We start from the raw sequence: 16,305 nt of genomic DNA, 5'->3' as shown, positions 1-16,305 counted from the left end.
TGGAACACAAGCGCCGCGAGTGGTAACATTTAACACTCAACTTTCGCCCAAAATCAGGCCAGGTTTTTGCGGGTACCAAGTATGGAAATCAGTCTTCTTATATCTTACTCCCTGATCAGTACTATGGTTAATTAACTTAATTATTTCTTCTTATTTTCAGGTTCCCATCACGGATGCCTCGTCTGCGTCGCCGACCCATGGATCATTGATGCTGACCACCGACCAGGATCAACACACGAACAAGATAGACGACCACCGCTCGACCGAGGTAAGTATAAGTATCGTGGTTAATTAACTTAATTAATACTGCTTATTTTCAGGTTCCCGCCACGGATGGCTCATTTGCGTCATCGACTGTTGAAGCACCGATGATAATCTCCGACCCGGATCAACTCCTGCCCAAGATGGCTGACATCCGCTTGATCAGGTAAGTAGAAGGTAAGTAATCGATAATTCCGTAGATATTTTCACAAATGATTATTCCATTTATTCAGAATATTTGTTTCACACAGATGGTTGTTCACAATTATCGATCCCGCGCAAGATGGCGGTCGCACGTCTCGCCAAGTGCGTAATTTCGTATTCTAAGCTGGCACTATAATGCCGTTCGCCTTCGTAATGACGAATGTTAACGCGTTATGCGGGCGTTCCCGGTTATTTTGGACGTCGAGGTAATCTTATTTCGTAACTCCGGTAATTATCGCGGGACTTAGCACGACACACCGAGATATACGCGCGAGATAGGTGTTACCTCTGCGATCGCCCCCGAGAGACTGCCTCGAGTGTCGTCGCTCGCTGTGGCCCCCCACCTTCGAGGTTTTACCCCCACCACGGCTCCATGGCCGCTTTCTCTTTCTGTAATTTTTCACACGACGCAATAACAAGAGTTGTTTACCACTTGCGAACGTGCCAGATGTTCCCGACGGAAAATTCCACGCGCCTCGCCTTACGGACGACGCACTTTCTCGCCCGGGTAGTGGTTTTCCACCCCCTTTATTTTTCGGATTTCTACGACGCCGACCTGCGCGCACGTCGTCTCCGACGCTTCTATAAACGTTTCCGGACCGACTTCCTGGAGAAGATGTCCAGGTATACTTCGCGGTGTCTGCCGTTGAAGGCAACCTCCGGTGATCGCTTCCCCAATCCTTAATCGCTAGATTCGGCGCGTTGTTCTTGTAGCCAATATCCGGGTAGCGAGTTTGTGGACCGTCCCCGTAACTTCCGTCCGGACGGTCGGATTTCGACGGCAATCGGTTCCCCGGGTGTCCCAGGTCATGCTCTCGAATCATCGCATGGTTTTCCCTGGGGATAACGCCTGGTCCGCAATCTCCTTACCTGGTGCCCGGATCGCGACGCTATCCGGCCCTGGCTCTATTTTGCGCCGCTGCGGTGCGTCATGGATGATTTTCCGCTGCGCGCGCCGCTCGGTTAGGCAATTTGTGTCCGCGGGCTCGCATCGTATCTCCCGGCCACCCTGATTCCGTATCTCGGCTCGCTTTCACGTCCGGGAGCCCTCCGTATGAAGCTCGCGTGTGGCCCGCCGCCTGAATTGTCCACGCTATGTCTCGATCCACGCGCCATCAAAACGAACAAATTCACGGCCGAGCCGGGCACCTAAGTGCCAAGAAAAACTAAATGTATATGGCTCGGCAAAAGTAATTCTTACACCCAGGTGTGCCGTAGCTCGGTGCACGTTGTCGCGCTACTTAACCCTAACTTACTTACTACCGCGTCGGACGGAACTAGTCGATGGAGGCCCTCCGCGCTTCCCCGCGTGGGTTGCGTGGTTGTCCTCGTTCCCCTCGGTTGCCGACATAACGCATACGGTTGCAAGGTGAGCCTTATATTGTATTGCTGGCAAAGATATGTCTTGCGAATGTCATGATTTTGCTTCGCCGAAGGTTTGCTCATATTAGCCTCCAACTAAAATTTACTTACGAGTTAGTCTTGCCATTATGCGCCGCTTAGCGGCGTCGTTGCGAACTAGCATAAAAAAATGCGCTACCATGCATCTTTCTTAATTAAGAATATTTCATAATATTTCAAAAATATTTAAAAAAAAGTTTATAGAACCAATAATAAATTATAATAAATTTAAAATATTTTTTAAATATTTTGGAACAAGATTATAAAACAATAAATATGTAGATTTGAATTAATATTTCAAAAATATATTTCAAATATTTAAGAAAATATTGTCTGAGTGATAAAGAACATTTAAAAAAATTTTTTTGAAAGATTCTTAAAATATTTTTAAAAATGTTATCACAAAAGGTTTTTAAACTATTTTAAAATGTTTCTTACAATGTTTTTATAGAAATATGTAGAAATATTTTTTTAAAATATTGGTAAAACTCCACAATTAGGGCCTATACGAGAAATCAATTGGCAGGGGGTAAATCTTATGTATTCTTGCCCTCTGAATCCGAAATTGTTGATAAAACTTGGAGGTCGCTTGTATTTTCTAAGATAAGATGTATACTTTAGGGTCCGACGAAAAATCAAGTAAACACAGATCTCGTGTTGTCACGATACGAAAATCATAACAAACACATAACAGCTCCAAATTTTATCAGGCTTGTTCAAGGAAGGTATAAGCAATTCTTCTTCCAGTTATGATCTAAGATATTGACAGTAGGGTAAAGTGCATATTTCGGATCAGATTCTTAATTCGGATCAGCAGTAATGCCTCTCTAACCGACTGTACCTATCATATGTGGATTTTTTTCGCTAGTTGTCTATAAGGGATAGCTATAGACAATAGCGAAAAAAATCCACATATGATAAATACAGCCGGCTAGAGAGGCATTACAAATTTGCTGATCTGAATTTATAAAATCTGATCCGAAATGTGCACTTTATCCTACACATATAGGCGGGAGAGGGGCTGCCGCCCCTCTCCCGCAAGCAGAGGTTGGTGGGAGACCTCGCTTTGCGTGGAAAGTATAATGCTGTCCAGAAAACCATTCACGCGAAGCGAGGTTCACTCCATCCCACCCCATATCTGCTTATAGGGCAAAACGAGATTTATCATTGAACGGTTCGCGTTTTCAACTTTCTAGGCGAAACAAGGTCCACTCCCACCCTTCTCTGCTTGCGGGGGAGGGGCTACCGCTCCTCTCCCGCTTAAGTGTGCACTGTCTATACACACATATCAGTAAATTACTTCCCTTAGCATTGACAGAACCGACAAAACTCTTATATTTCTCTATTTTTGTTCATAACTTTTAAATAAGCAATGACCGCCGATTAAGTTACAAGGAAAAGTGTTACTCAGGGTCATGTCCTTGACAATATATTACAAAATTATGGAAATTGGGGGTGGCTCCTTAATACTAAATATTTACCGCATTTTTTCTCATTTTCATGACGATATCTTAGAAAATACAAGCGACCCCCAAGTTTTATCAAACAGTTTCGGATTCAGGGGACAAGAATACATAAGATTTACTTCCAATTAATTTCTCGTATAGGCCGTAATTGTGGAGTTTTACCAAAATATTTTTTGCTGTATGGGTAGTTTATCTCATAGTGTTCTCTTTTTAATCTTATCACAACATAGCCTAATTAACATAATAATTGATAATTTTATATTGACAAATTTTATGTGAATTTAAAGAAATACACACACACGCGCGCGCGCGCGCACGCATATAGTTATTTAATCAATTTTTTAGCAATTCTACGTTTACTACCATTTCAAATTATATGTACGGAGAGTTTAGGATTTCTCTCCATTTAATTTACATTTATCGATTAAATTTATTTCATAGACTTATTTTGGTCAGTATCAAACTTTTGTATTAGTTCCAACACACGATCGTATAAAAGAGTTTTCGCGTTGATTGCCCACACGAAATCTGCATGATTGAAAAGTTTAAATGGAACTTTCTCAGTTAGAAGAACATTTGGTAAGTGTTTGCCAAGTTCCAACGCATTCTGAAAATCAAAAACCCAATAATGAATGAAAGAACGATATTAATAACGAGATGATTTAAATACATGAAGAGTAGAAAATCGACCTGATTGATATAAATCAGCTGTTTTTCTTTTTATACTTTGCATTACATTTAATCGGATTCTTTCGTATTGTTAACAATTTACGTGATTACCATTTCATCATGTTTGTGTAAATATTTCTTTCTTTTGCTTTTACTTGTGAGTAAAAATTAGACAATAAAAAACTTAACGTAACTGTTACCTCTTCTGTAACAATCATATCATTTGTTGAGTAAAATATAATTATTGGAGCAATTATCTTTTTGAGATCATAACTTGGGGGTGTTTTCTGTTTGTATCGCTTATAGTTTTCAGCTATTCCATAATCATAGTTTCTAAAGTCATCTGCAACAAGCAACAATCAATATTAAATTAATCGTACATCTAGAAATGCGTGCCTATAACTTAAAAATATATTTGAAAAAAAATTAAATAATTACATGCATATAATTATAAATTAACCTGTAGTAGAAAATTATGTAAATAATTAATTTACATCCTTCAGTAATATTTTATCTTAAACGACAAGAAATGTTTATTGTAACATCACATCAACTAGAATATTGCTTTATAAAAGGGAATTCCTTTATGGAAAAATACACTCAACTTTTGGTGTTAACCGTTAAAAAGACACCATAGAAAAACCCTTAAAGTTGGGTGTGATTTTGGACCGCTAATTGAAGATTAACCATCATTTGAAAGTTAACCTTCAATTGGCGGTCCGAAATCACACCCAACTTTTTAAGGGTTTTCCTTTGGATGATGGTTAACCTTCAAGTGATAGTTAACTTTCAATTAAAAGTTAATCCTTAACCCTTAGTCTGCAAACATGGGTCGTTTTTGTCCGGGCGAAAATCAAATGTAGTTGTAACTTTTGAACACGAGAAGGGAGGGTGCTACTATGCCTCCGTAAAAAAAAATTATGCTCCTCGAGGACCCGCTTACCGACTTTCACCGTGCCCTTCCACCTCCGGCCGTCGCAGCAGACACTTGAATTCTTCTCCGGACGAAAACGACCCACCTTTGAATCAACGTTAGTCAAAACTGTAAATAACTTTTTTTTGTTTTTCCGTTTTAAAGTATTCATTGTGTCCGTAAAAGTGTCACAAAAACATCTGACCGCGAAAAAAAAATTACAAAAATATTTTTGTTCAATTTTTCTAGGAAATGGCGCACGGTCAGGCGAGGAAGTTTCTTGAACATTGCGTCCTCGCGAGGAGAAGAATGTGACCCTTAACTATTGACTTTTTATTGATTTTATTACTAATTTTTGAATTATTATATATTTATTACTGTTTTTACTACGAAATTTGGGGCTAATTTATTGGCAATTTTAAGGTCGCAAACAGCATTTAATTTCAAAATAATTGCATGCAATATTTTTTTTATGAGAGCTACACTTTTCCCCTTCAATTTTTTTTTTATTTGTTTTGATATCTTCATTTGTCTTAAAGTTATGATTTTTTGAGTAAACAAACGACTATACCCCTAGTTGCTTCATTTTTTAAATAAAAATATATTTAAAAAATTAAATTGTTTATAATTTTATGATTGATACTTCAAATTGAAGGTTTGAATTACCTCACACACGCGCGCGCGCGCGCGGGGGTGCAAGGGAGAGCCTTCGGCCCCCCTCCCGTACCCACCTCCGCCGGTAGGCAACGTGGACCTCGCTTTATAACTTAAAGTACATACATTTTATACAGAACGCGTCGTGGACGTTTCTCAAATGCACACATCGCGTTGTGGACGATCAGCACCGTCTACAAAAGTACTGACTTGCACGACTACACGTATTAGACAATTGACAAGCGCGCCGGCGACACGTTAGAACGCGAATTCACTAAAAGCAATCAGTCAATTCTAGTTTTAACTAAATTATTTTAGTTAAAACGCGAATTTACTAAAGCGGTCAGTTAATTCTAATTTTAACTGAATTATTTTAGTTAAAACGCGAATGTACTAAAGCATTCGGTCAATTCTAGTTTTAACTAAATTCTTTCAGTTAGAACGCGAATTACCGAAAGGGCTTAGTTAAAATTAGAATTTACCAGTAAATTCGGGTTTTGACGGATTTCGGGTTTTAACTGTAACATGTATATATAATAAGGTTTTATATTCTGTTTTAGAAAAAAGGGAATACTCACTTATACGTATATTTTGGTAAAAATGCTCTAATGTTTGTGTAGAAGTACCAGCTGGAAGATAGGAGAATAAATCTGGCAGGATTGTCTATAACAGAAATAATTTATATAAATAAAAAGGCATAAAGCGACTGAAACTAGAAAAGGAGATTAGGGAGTGGCTAGAACCGTCACAGTAAGTTTATTTCATTATAAAAAATTAGAAAAATCATAAAATATAAGTATTTACACACATTATAAACATCGTATTACGTTTGACTTTTCCCGGGAAAAAAAAGATTATGTATAATTATAAACATATATATATATGATTATATGTAATTATATATGAAATTTGGTACTTTATATAAAATTATATATGGGTCCATATATCATTATATATGCCATAGACAAAATAATGCTAAATATAACTAGATATGAACACTAGATCATATATGCACTCATGTATAGATTAGAGCTGGTGATTTGCTTCGAAAGTTTCGATATTCGAAGCTTCAAAGTTTCAAAAAATATATTTGTGTGAATGGCGAATTCATTTAGAGAACGCTAAAAATATTCTAAATAAAAAGAATTAATTAATATATGTGCTTAAAAAATATATAATTATTCCTAAATTACAATTTTGAAGTATTATAACTAGAGCTCGGAAAAAGAAACGGATACCCACAGGTGCCCGAGTACCCGCCCGTTCGTCCGTAACCCGTGTATACGGATCTGGATCGGTTCCACGAGTGCCTAGATAATTCGAGTACCCGTACGATGTGGGTATCCGTATCGATGCGGGTACCAGCTACCCGTGTCAATACGGATACCCGCTATACTCGCGTGAATACGGGTACCTGTATTGACGCGCATATAACAGCGTATGCTACAATGCTACAGATTCTGTATATTACACGGAGACGCGTATTGTGATCTGACATTCGTCGCCATGACATCTGATGGTCGAAAGTGAAAACATTGAGGGCTCACATCTCGTGGCATTGTATTGGCGTGCAGTCGTACCAGCTTTGCGTTGTATTTGTATTATTATGGATGTTAAATTTTATTCTCCGCGTTAAAAATCTATGAGCAGAATTAATTATTCAGTTCGGTTGTGAAAATAAGGCTCCAAAAACTTTAAATGTTCGATTTTATTGCTTTTCTAGCCCCAAAATTAGTGCTTTATACACGTCAAACATTTATTTGGCAATTTAGAGAAAATTGATCGTTTTAATAAAGTCTGGAAAAATGCATTAAAAATTAAAAAAGTGACCCTTTATATGGGAAAGTGTTAGCCGTTTTGCGCCATATTTAGTTAAGCCCCGCCTCCATGTCAGATCCCAATACTTGCTCGGTATTCGGCGATATATATTGATCTTTCGGACACCGAGCCAAAATAATATCGGCTTGTAACTGTAAAACTGACAAGCCTGCCTGTCTAGCTCCCCTTCTTAAAGAAGTAAGTGCGGGAGAAGGAACTCAAGAGGTACCCAGAACTGTTACGAAAGATTAATATATCTCCGCTTACCGAGCAAGTCAAATCTCGCACGGACGTCTCAGACCCACGTATACACTAGATGTCATCTTTTTTCTAAGTAATAATTTTGCTAATTTTATTCAAAGTTCATTAAAGATAAAATATTAAATAAACTATGTTCATCAAAAGACTAAAATCGTCAACTACAATGTAAACAGATGTTTTGTGAATTTTTTCAGATTTTTTAAAATACTTTAAGGGGTCATGCTACCATGCAACTATATTTTTTCGATTTTTTTTTTTTTTTTAATTTTCTTTAAGTTTGAAAGTTTCTTAAGAACATTTTGAGCTAAGGCCAATGAGCTAAAAAATGCAATTTTATCACATAAGAAACTTGAGTCTTTTTTCTTTTGTGTTTTTCTTGAAACTACATTTTTCAAGTCGGGCGACGTTGTACAGCCGAAACTAATGGTCCGATTGACTTGAAATTTGGCAGGAATATGTCTAAATAGATTTTCTCCGACCTAGCATAGGACTTTTTGGATATGTTGCACCGTTTTTTAATAACATTTTTTTTTAATTTGTTATTTAGAGGCAAAAACCGATGTTTGATTTTAGAATCGAGCGCATTTCCACAATTTTCGAGAAAATTGAAAACGTTATGCTAGGTTTTAGCTATTTTCTTTATTTACAAGAAAATTCTTTATTTAATGGTTTCAAACTATCTATGTGGGCGTGAAAATGTCGCCCGTCCGTGCAGAGGCAGCGCCGCTTCACAAGAATTACTGTACTGGTCACAATTATTAATAAAATCGAATGAAATTTTTATGACTTATACTTAAAATTATGTAGAATAGACCTCTCAAATGTAAATTAATTTTACGCAATAGTTGCGGAGAAAAAAATCTAGATTTTATGCTTGGGTAATACTTAAGGAGAGCTCCTTCCTTACCGATTTCGCTGAATTTAGGCTTAATTGACGCGTTTTTGCACAAAACGAACGAATCTGGCAGAAAAAAGTCCCGCTCTGCCCCACGAAGCGAGATATTAACTGTTAAAGTTGACAACTATCAGGTTATAAAACCTAGCTGTCATACCAACGAATCATATTACTGTGTTTCGTTAATCTTAACTTAATATCTGTAACAGAAATAATTTGTTAAAGCAGAGAATAGTTGATATATGAAAAGTACATATTTATGTGTACTTTTCATATACCAACTATTCTCTGTTTTAACAAATTATTTATGTTTTGTTAACTTAAACGCTATCTGTAACAGAAATAATTTATTATTAAAGCAGAGAATGGTTGGTATATGAAAAGTACATATAAATATGTACTTTTCATATAAATATGTACTTTTCATATACCAACTATTATCTGCTTTAACAATTTTATTTCTGTTTCGTTAACTTCAACGCTTAATATCTGTAACAGAAATAATTTGTGTTCCAAAATATTCTCTGTTGTAACCAAAACCACAAACTTGAAAACCATATATTAAATTTTATTATTTATTAATTGGATTAAAGTTGAGATCTAACATTTCCTTAAAATACACGTGATAACTGTATACGCGGCTATTAAGCGTTAAAGTTAACGAAACAGAAATAAAATTATTAAAGCAGAGAATAATTAGTATATATATAAAAAATACACATAAATATGTATTTTTCATATATCAACTGTTCTCTGCTTTAACAAATTATTTCTGTTACAGATATTAAGCGTTGAGATTAACGAAACACAGTAATATGATTCGTCGGTATGATAGCTATATAGATTTCATAATCTAGCTGATAGTCGTCAACTTTAACAGTTAATATCTCGCTTCGCGGGGCAGAGCGGGACTTTTTTCTGCCAGATTCGTTCGTTTTGTGCAAAAACGCGTCGATTAAGCCTAAATTCTGCGAAATCGGTGAGGAGGGAGCTCTCCTTAAGTATTACGACCTATGCTTGTTTTGGAGACGGTCATGGTGGCAGACCCCTTAAGGTAGGGAAAATAGTGTTAAACATGATAGACCCATGTATGCACTAAGAAGGTAGCGAAAAAATGGAAAGTTAATAAAAGCATTTTTTCATATATACTTTATCCATTTTTGAAGCGTGCGAGAATTTATGTTTTATTACTCTGCATACACGCGTCTCCGTGTAATATACAGATATCTATAGCATACGCTGTTATACTCGCGTCGATACGGGTATCCAAATTAGGGCTGGTAATTTGCTTCGAAGAATTCGATATTCGAAGCTTCGAAAGTTCGAAGTCAACTTCAAAGCTTCGAATTGTTTCGAAGCTTCGGAGTTTTGAAGTTGTCAAAAATAACAGCCCTAGTATGGACACAGTATAAGTAAGAACAGTAGGTTCACTCCCCTAAGAAGTTGGTAAATTAATATGGCGACTTTGGCAATCAATAACATGGCGGCTATCATCTGACAGTTCATTTGGGTTAGATACATCGGCGCGTTAGTTGAATTGTATTTGTATTTACTTAAAAAAAATTTTTTTTAAATAAAATTATGAGTTATAAAGAAAAAAAAATAAAAATGCATTTACTTATATTTGTGGATATTTATTAAAACGTTGTTTCGTAAAGCATACATGTAAAACATGTAAATTACTTTTAGAAAAAAATAGTGATGTAAATACCTTAAAATTATATAGTTACTTCAGAGCATATAATAATACAGAAAATACGTTTGGTCGTTTGCTTATTCCAAGTTCTATATTTAAACGTTATATTAAAGAATTGCATACAAAATTTTTTGAAAATTTCTCTATTATTAAACAACCTAACGTAGTGCAAACTTTTATAAATATTCTTTCAAAAATAGAGTTTTCCCATTCATGTTCAAATTTTCCGAGAAATTATTTAGTTAAACTTTATATTTTAGAGTTCGTATATTTTATACTTTGAAATTTATTAACCGAGTTTAAAAAACAAAGGAAACATAATAAAATTATGTATACCTCTCAACTACGACATGTTAACACGCGTTGGTCGTCGCTCCACGATAATGTTCTGCTCCGTAGAAAATTTCAATACTGACAACGCTTCATCGCAGTGGTCACTCGTTTATATTTTTAATGCGTTCTCCACTGTCACCGACTTACACGTGTGAGTTATTTTCTGCTCGCATTTAACTGCATACTTTTTTACATTGCTCACTGACCATTGTTTCCAGCGATCAGTTGATTATTTCGGGCAAAATTTTCGAGAATGCCGACGTTTAAGTTTGTGACAAGGAATAGTTACCAGATTGCTTGATAAGGACCCGATCCGAGGGGTCGAAACGTAGCAACGTTTCAATTTATATTGCCATTAGAAGTCGAAACTAATAAACGTTTCTTGTTGATTATTGTTGGCGGAACAAACCATTCTATTTCTAAAATTATGTATTGTTAATACTAATTATATATTATATAATGCATTTTAAAATTTATATTTTACTTCCAATGTAAATAAATTGTGTATTTTTTACTTACAATGTAAAAAATGTGTATTATTTACTTAAAATATGAATAAAATGTGTCGGGACATTTTTGCTTCAAATATTTAATTAATATAATATTTCTTATATTTTTTTCATTTCTTATATAATTATCAAGCGGTTTCTATTATTCAAATAAACCGCGCATGTATTTTTTACTTATGTACGTGTGTTGTAACATTTTTGCTTCGAATATTTAATTAATATATTTCTTATATTTTTTTTCACTTCTTATATAATTATCAAGCGGTTTCTAGTAAGCGGTTCAAATAAAACACGATCAGGCAATCAACATCATGGCGAACGTTTGCCACGAAGAACAATGGATGTTTTTATACTTATACTGTGGTATGGATAAATGTAAGATTTATATGGAAGTACATATAATCCTACATGATTATATCCCAAGTAGCAAGATGACGTCTAAAGACGTCTTATTGACGTTAGAGGATGTCATTATAAGACGTTATTAACACGTTATTTGACGTTACTCTGCTATCTGGGATATAATATTATACAGGCGATTAAAATATATTTAAATATATATATATAATGTTTTATATACAATTTGACATGATTATATATGAGTTCTTATAATTTATACATAAACTTATATATAAATTATATATAAGAATTTATCCATGTAGATTATATATGATTATATATAACCATATATAAACTTTAAATTCGGATTATCCGATGATGGCATCCGATGGGATTTGTTTCTCGTATTTAAAATTTGACAAACAGTGGTATAAGAAGGGTATCAAGACACAGAAGTACGCCAAGCAGCGTCAAGTTATATATAAATATCATGTAAATCAATTCACTTTTGATTCTAGCTTTTGAAAAAATATAGGGGAGACCGGGGTTAGACCGCTAACGGGGTAAATCTGCAAAATCAAATATCTCGGAACCTGTATATTGTGCGAACTCGCTATTAACATTGTAAATGCTGCTTATGGTACCCATGTGACCAACGGAGTTTCGGCAGGTTATCTGCCGTGTTATGATTATTACGAGGGCATACGTGTTTTCGGAAGGTAAAAGTGAAATTTTCTGCGCGTGGAAATATTGTAATATCTGCAATAATATTTACTCGCCAAATCTTGAGGTACGTGATTATAAAGAGTAATGCATGCTGAACACGAATCCAGTGTAGTTTTTTCATTATCGTTAATGTCTAATATTTCGTGGGCGATCAAACCTGAAACTTATGTTTGGGGCTTATCCGCTAGTGAACACCCGGGGCTAGTCTTGTCACTGTGGCGCGCCGGGCGCACGACTTCAGCTCACGGCGATTTCAGGTTAGGTTTCCCTCGAGCGGCGTGATTCTGTTTTCCCTTGCACATGCGTCAGTTTGTATAGGAGGGAAATGGTACGTACGTATCGTCGCAAAACGGGTGTTTTGGCCGACCAAAAAGATGGCGGACCGTTGTTTTCGAGATCGCTCGCGCTCACGGCACGACGGCGAGGCACAGCACGACTCTGAGATTCCGCGATTTCTGCGCGAGAGTTGACATGCCACGCGCGTGCATGGTAGATCGTCCCGGCCGCGGTAGATCGTCGTCGTCGTCGTCGTCGTCGTCGTCGTCGTCGTCGTCGTCGTCGTGGTGTTGGTCGTGGCCGTCATCGTCGTCGTCGTGGTGGTGATGGTGGTGGTGGTGGTGATGGTGGTGGTGGTGGTCGTGGCCGTCGTCATCGTCGTCGTGCACTCGTCAGGATCTGTATTCACGTGCCTAAATTGTTTTATGGAGTAGGTAAAACAATTATTTTTTAATGTTTTGCATAAAAATTTGAAATAAATTTTTATTTTTCTTTTAAAAAACAATTATTAAAATGTATCCTATCATTTTTCAGGATTAGATGTACGTATATGTATTGAAAATGCAGTGTAACGGATTTACCCCGGGGGGTAACGGTTCAACCCCGGCATTTTTGAGATTTCAATTTTTGCACCGTTGTCGTTTTTGCTCTATATCGGTTAAACAAAGCGACGTAGATAAAAATTTTCTGTATAAATTTTGTAGCTAAAGGTTCACTCTTTACAGTGGTATATCACATTTAACTACAATCATTTATTTTGTTGTTAAAAATCGGCACCAAAAAAAATAGCGGTCTAGCCCCGGTCTCCCTTACACTTATTTTATCAATCAAATAAATCTTTATTCTTATAATCGAAGTTAACAGAACTCTTTCTTTTTGAATATATATATTGACTATATTTTATGGTCATATATGATTATACATGATTATATATGATTATATGTGATTATATGATTATATGTATGATCATATAGAGACAAAATTCATATATTTAATTGCATTATATATAACTATACATATATAATCTTTTTTTCCCGGGTTGTGTGTCTTATGTATGATAAAACTTACAGTGTTAAGTTGTGCTGGATCAGAACCGACGATTAAAAATAATGCAGTGACGCAAATAATTTGAGTCATCGTATTATCTTTACATAACATTCTTCCTACTGTAACAGTCGCTAAAGATTGTGGGAAAAAATCGTATATTTCACGCTCTCGTAGAACTTCCTGGCACGTGTAAAACAAACAAATCAAGTATTAGTATTTTTAGCATGCACATTAAATAATAAAAATTATGATTCATTGTATTTTAAACACTATATTGCTTGCAATAAGGGGTCGCAGATTATAGCAGTTACCATCAATATTGGATAAATGTTAGCAATTTCGTTAATTATAGGTGTCACTTTTATCCAAAAACAAGCAGGAGCCAGACTAATAGCCATTTTTATTTTTATATTATATTCTGGTTTTGTTGACAGAAGAGTGAGCAGCGTAGTACCTCCCATTGAATGACCGATATAATATAAATCTTTTTGCTTTGTATAATTGAGAATGTAATCGAACATGGCCGGCAGATCTTTTGTTCCAATCTCGTAAAAGCTGAAAAGAGTAAGAATTATGATATTATTTTACAAAACATTTTCTCGCCCTCTTCTCTATTTGATAAATGTACGCAATCAATTTACAGTGAGAAAACGAGTAAGAAATAAAAGACTTACAATCTTGAGAATTAAGAGAATACTGTGCAAACTTTAACGTTTATAAAACGTGTTATAAGTTTCCTTTTGTTCATTTTCACACATGCTTTACGTCTTTATTGCATATACTCTTTTAGAAATTCCTGACTTTATATTTATATCACTTGGTAAGTATACTCTATTCAGTACAAGTAACGATTATTTTATCATTTTGCTTCATAAATATCTCATTTTTAGGCAGGTCGTACTTTTGATTTAAAATTTATAAGCTTGAAATCTGATGTTCGCTCAAAATAATTTTTAATACAAGTATTTTACCTATATTGCCAGAATTTGGGATCGTATGTCGTCATATTTACATGCGATCTGCAGTAACTATTTCCTCTTACATTTCCAATCCATACGTCATATCCTTGATCTGTCAATAAAAATGCTGCAACATAAGATAATAATAAGCTAATTGACTATTAGTACGATGTACAAAATCGATGAAATGTATATGAAAATGTGTTTTCTTTTCTAAAATTTAAAATCAGTTTTTCAAAAACATTATATTTTGCAATTTTCAAAACTTTAATAATTTGATTAAGCTTCAAATTTTATTTAATTTCACTTCAAATTAGAGAATAACTAATGTTCTATTATGTCTTTGTAATCTTCTTTGACATCTATATCATGAAAAAACTCTTTATTTCCAATAGCTTGATATTAAAATATTAATATTTTTTGCAATGATTTCTTTACAATTATTTAGATGCATATATATAGCATCAAAAATTAAATCGAATTGATTTATTTAATTAGGTGAAGGGGGGGGGATTTTACTACTCCAACCGGAGCTGTGTTTCAAGTCTGACAAATCTAGTCGGCACGCAGTCAAAGGTTGGAAAATATGTAAAATAAAAATATAAATAAAACTTTCTCGCATCATTTACTGCGCTGGTTCTTAGTTAGCCCGGTTTATTCGTACAGATTTTCCATTGGAACCTATACTTCAAATTTTAAAATATTAAATAGTATTGTCTTGACATTTTTATATAAAAAAGGCTTTTTGACTATATTTTAAAATAGCACACTTGCAAAAATGTTACAGCATTAATAATTTTCAAGTTATAAGATTTTAAGGTAAAATCTTTTTTCCGCGTTTTTCCAAAAACGCTATATGGTGAAATTTTAAACGATGCTTTGAATTGATTCGCACGTTACATTAACAACTACATGTTATCAGTAAATATACGTACCAAGATCTTTACCAGGACCGTACATTACCCAGGAATCAGATGAAGCCAAAAGACCGTGTTGCATAAATATAATTTCCTTCTTTTTCTTATTATCCGATAATGGACTTCCAGGTATCCTGTGTATTTTCAAATTGTAACCATCCTCCGTTGTGACGTAGTGCTCCTCAGCGGGATAATTATATCGTTCTATCAAGCCAATCTATGTAAAAAAGAATAGCATATAATATGTAACATCAGCGAGATATCATCGTTTTATCTCTATTTCGATTTCGATTAATTTTAAAAGTCAAAAAATATTTACACAACGTTTAGACACTTTTGGCTTAACAATTTAAGACGACGAAATTGTATATGATATAATTTAATCTATATTTATCATAGAACTACAAAGATAAATTTAATTTACTACAAAATACATGTAAATTCAAGACTAAAACTGAAAAGAATTTTTACTTACAAAATCCAATATTTTTCCACTCATCATTTCTTCGACTCGATCCATTCTTCTTACTCTCACTAAACCAGGGTCCTTAGGAAAGAACAAATTTAAGAATTCGTTTTGAAGAAACGACGATATGTTCTGCAATCTTCCTTCTGACTCTTCTGAGAACGTCATAATAATTAAAAATGCAAGAAACATGAATTTCATATCTGATGTAATCATATCACTTATTGCAAAGTAGATTGTAAGAAAAGTCCTATATGTCGGCACAATCTCACTTAAAATACTTTGTGGCAAACTCGAGGCAACTTATTCCTGTAATACGGTCTGCAATGAGAACAAACGCGATAAGTGCTAAGTCGACAATATAATTTAAAAACATTTATTTTAGTTTAGTTATTATAGTTAATATTAAAAATTCCTATAAGTAGGTTTTGAAAAATAATAAATTTGAAGATAATAATGGAGATACATATGCACATGCACATTTAAACTTTTATA

General features: G+C 34.9%; 2 protein-coding genes across 6 annotated transcripts; both read right to left on the bottom strand.

Moving 5' to 3' along the window:
- Positions 1-509: 509 nt before the first annotated feature.
- LOC112452000 lies at positions 510-2,056 on the bottom strand. 3 transcript variants are annotated; one of them, XM_025011977.1, is made up of 2 exons: positions 1,726-2,056; positions 510-1,614 (listed from the first exon to the last, which is right to left on the bottom strand). In XM_025011977.1, the coding sequence occupies exon 2, from the start codon at positions 1,287-1,289 to the stop codon at positions 678-680; it is 612 nt and encodes a 203-aa protein (XP_024867745.1). In that variant the 5' UTR covers positions 1,290-1,614; positions 1,726-2,056; the 3' UTR covers positions 510-677. The 3 variants fall into 2 exon arrangements, with proteins under 3 accessions (XP_024867746.1, XP_024867745.1, XP_024867747.1); XM_025011978.1 differs by having other exon boundaries at positions 1,722-2,056.
- A 249-nt stretch (positions 2,057-2,305) lies between these two features.
- On the bottom strand, positions 2,306-16,116 carry LOC112452002 (lipase 3-like). Of its 3 annotated transcripts, none has more exons than XM_025011982.1 (8): positions 15,820-16,116; positions 15,363-15,561; positions 14,440-14,554; positions 13,780-14,023; positions 13,490-13,648; positions 6,147-6,231; positions 4,196-4,344; positions 2,306-3,939 (listed from the first exon to the last, which is right to left on the bottom strand). In XM_025011982.1, the coding sequence occupies exons 1-8, from the start codon at positions 16,024-16,026 to the stop codon at positions 3,763-3,765; spliced, it is 1,335 nt and encodes a 444-aa protein (XP_024867750.1). In that variant the 5' UTR covers positions 16,027-16,116; the 3' UTR covers positions 2,306-3,762. The 3 variants fall into 3 exon arrangements, with proteins under 3 accessions (XP_024867750.1, XP_024867751.1, XP_024867752.1); XM_025011983.1 differs by having other exon boundaries at positions 4,202-4,344; XM_025011984.1 differs by lacking the exon at positions 2,306-3,939 and adding an exon at positions 4,945-5,020 and having other exon boundaries at positions 4,286-4,344.
- Positions 16,117-16,305: the final 189 nt, after the last annotated feature.

Source organism: Temnothorax curvispinosus, unplaced genomic scaffold (genome assembly GCF_003070985.1).
Source record: "Temnothorax curvispinosus isolate PA1 unplaced genomic scaffold, ASM307098v1 QBEX01002850.1, whole genome shotgun sequence".
Taxonomy (NCBI): Eukaryota; Metazoa; Arthropoda; class Insecta; order Hymenoptera; family Formicidae; genus Temnothorax; species Temnothorax curvispinosus.
The sequence above is the reverse complement of the archived record's forward strand: the minus strand, read 5'-3'. Positions and strand labels throughout refer to the sequence as shown.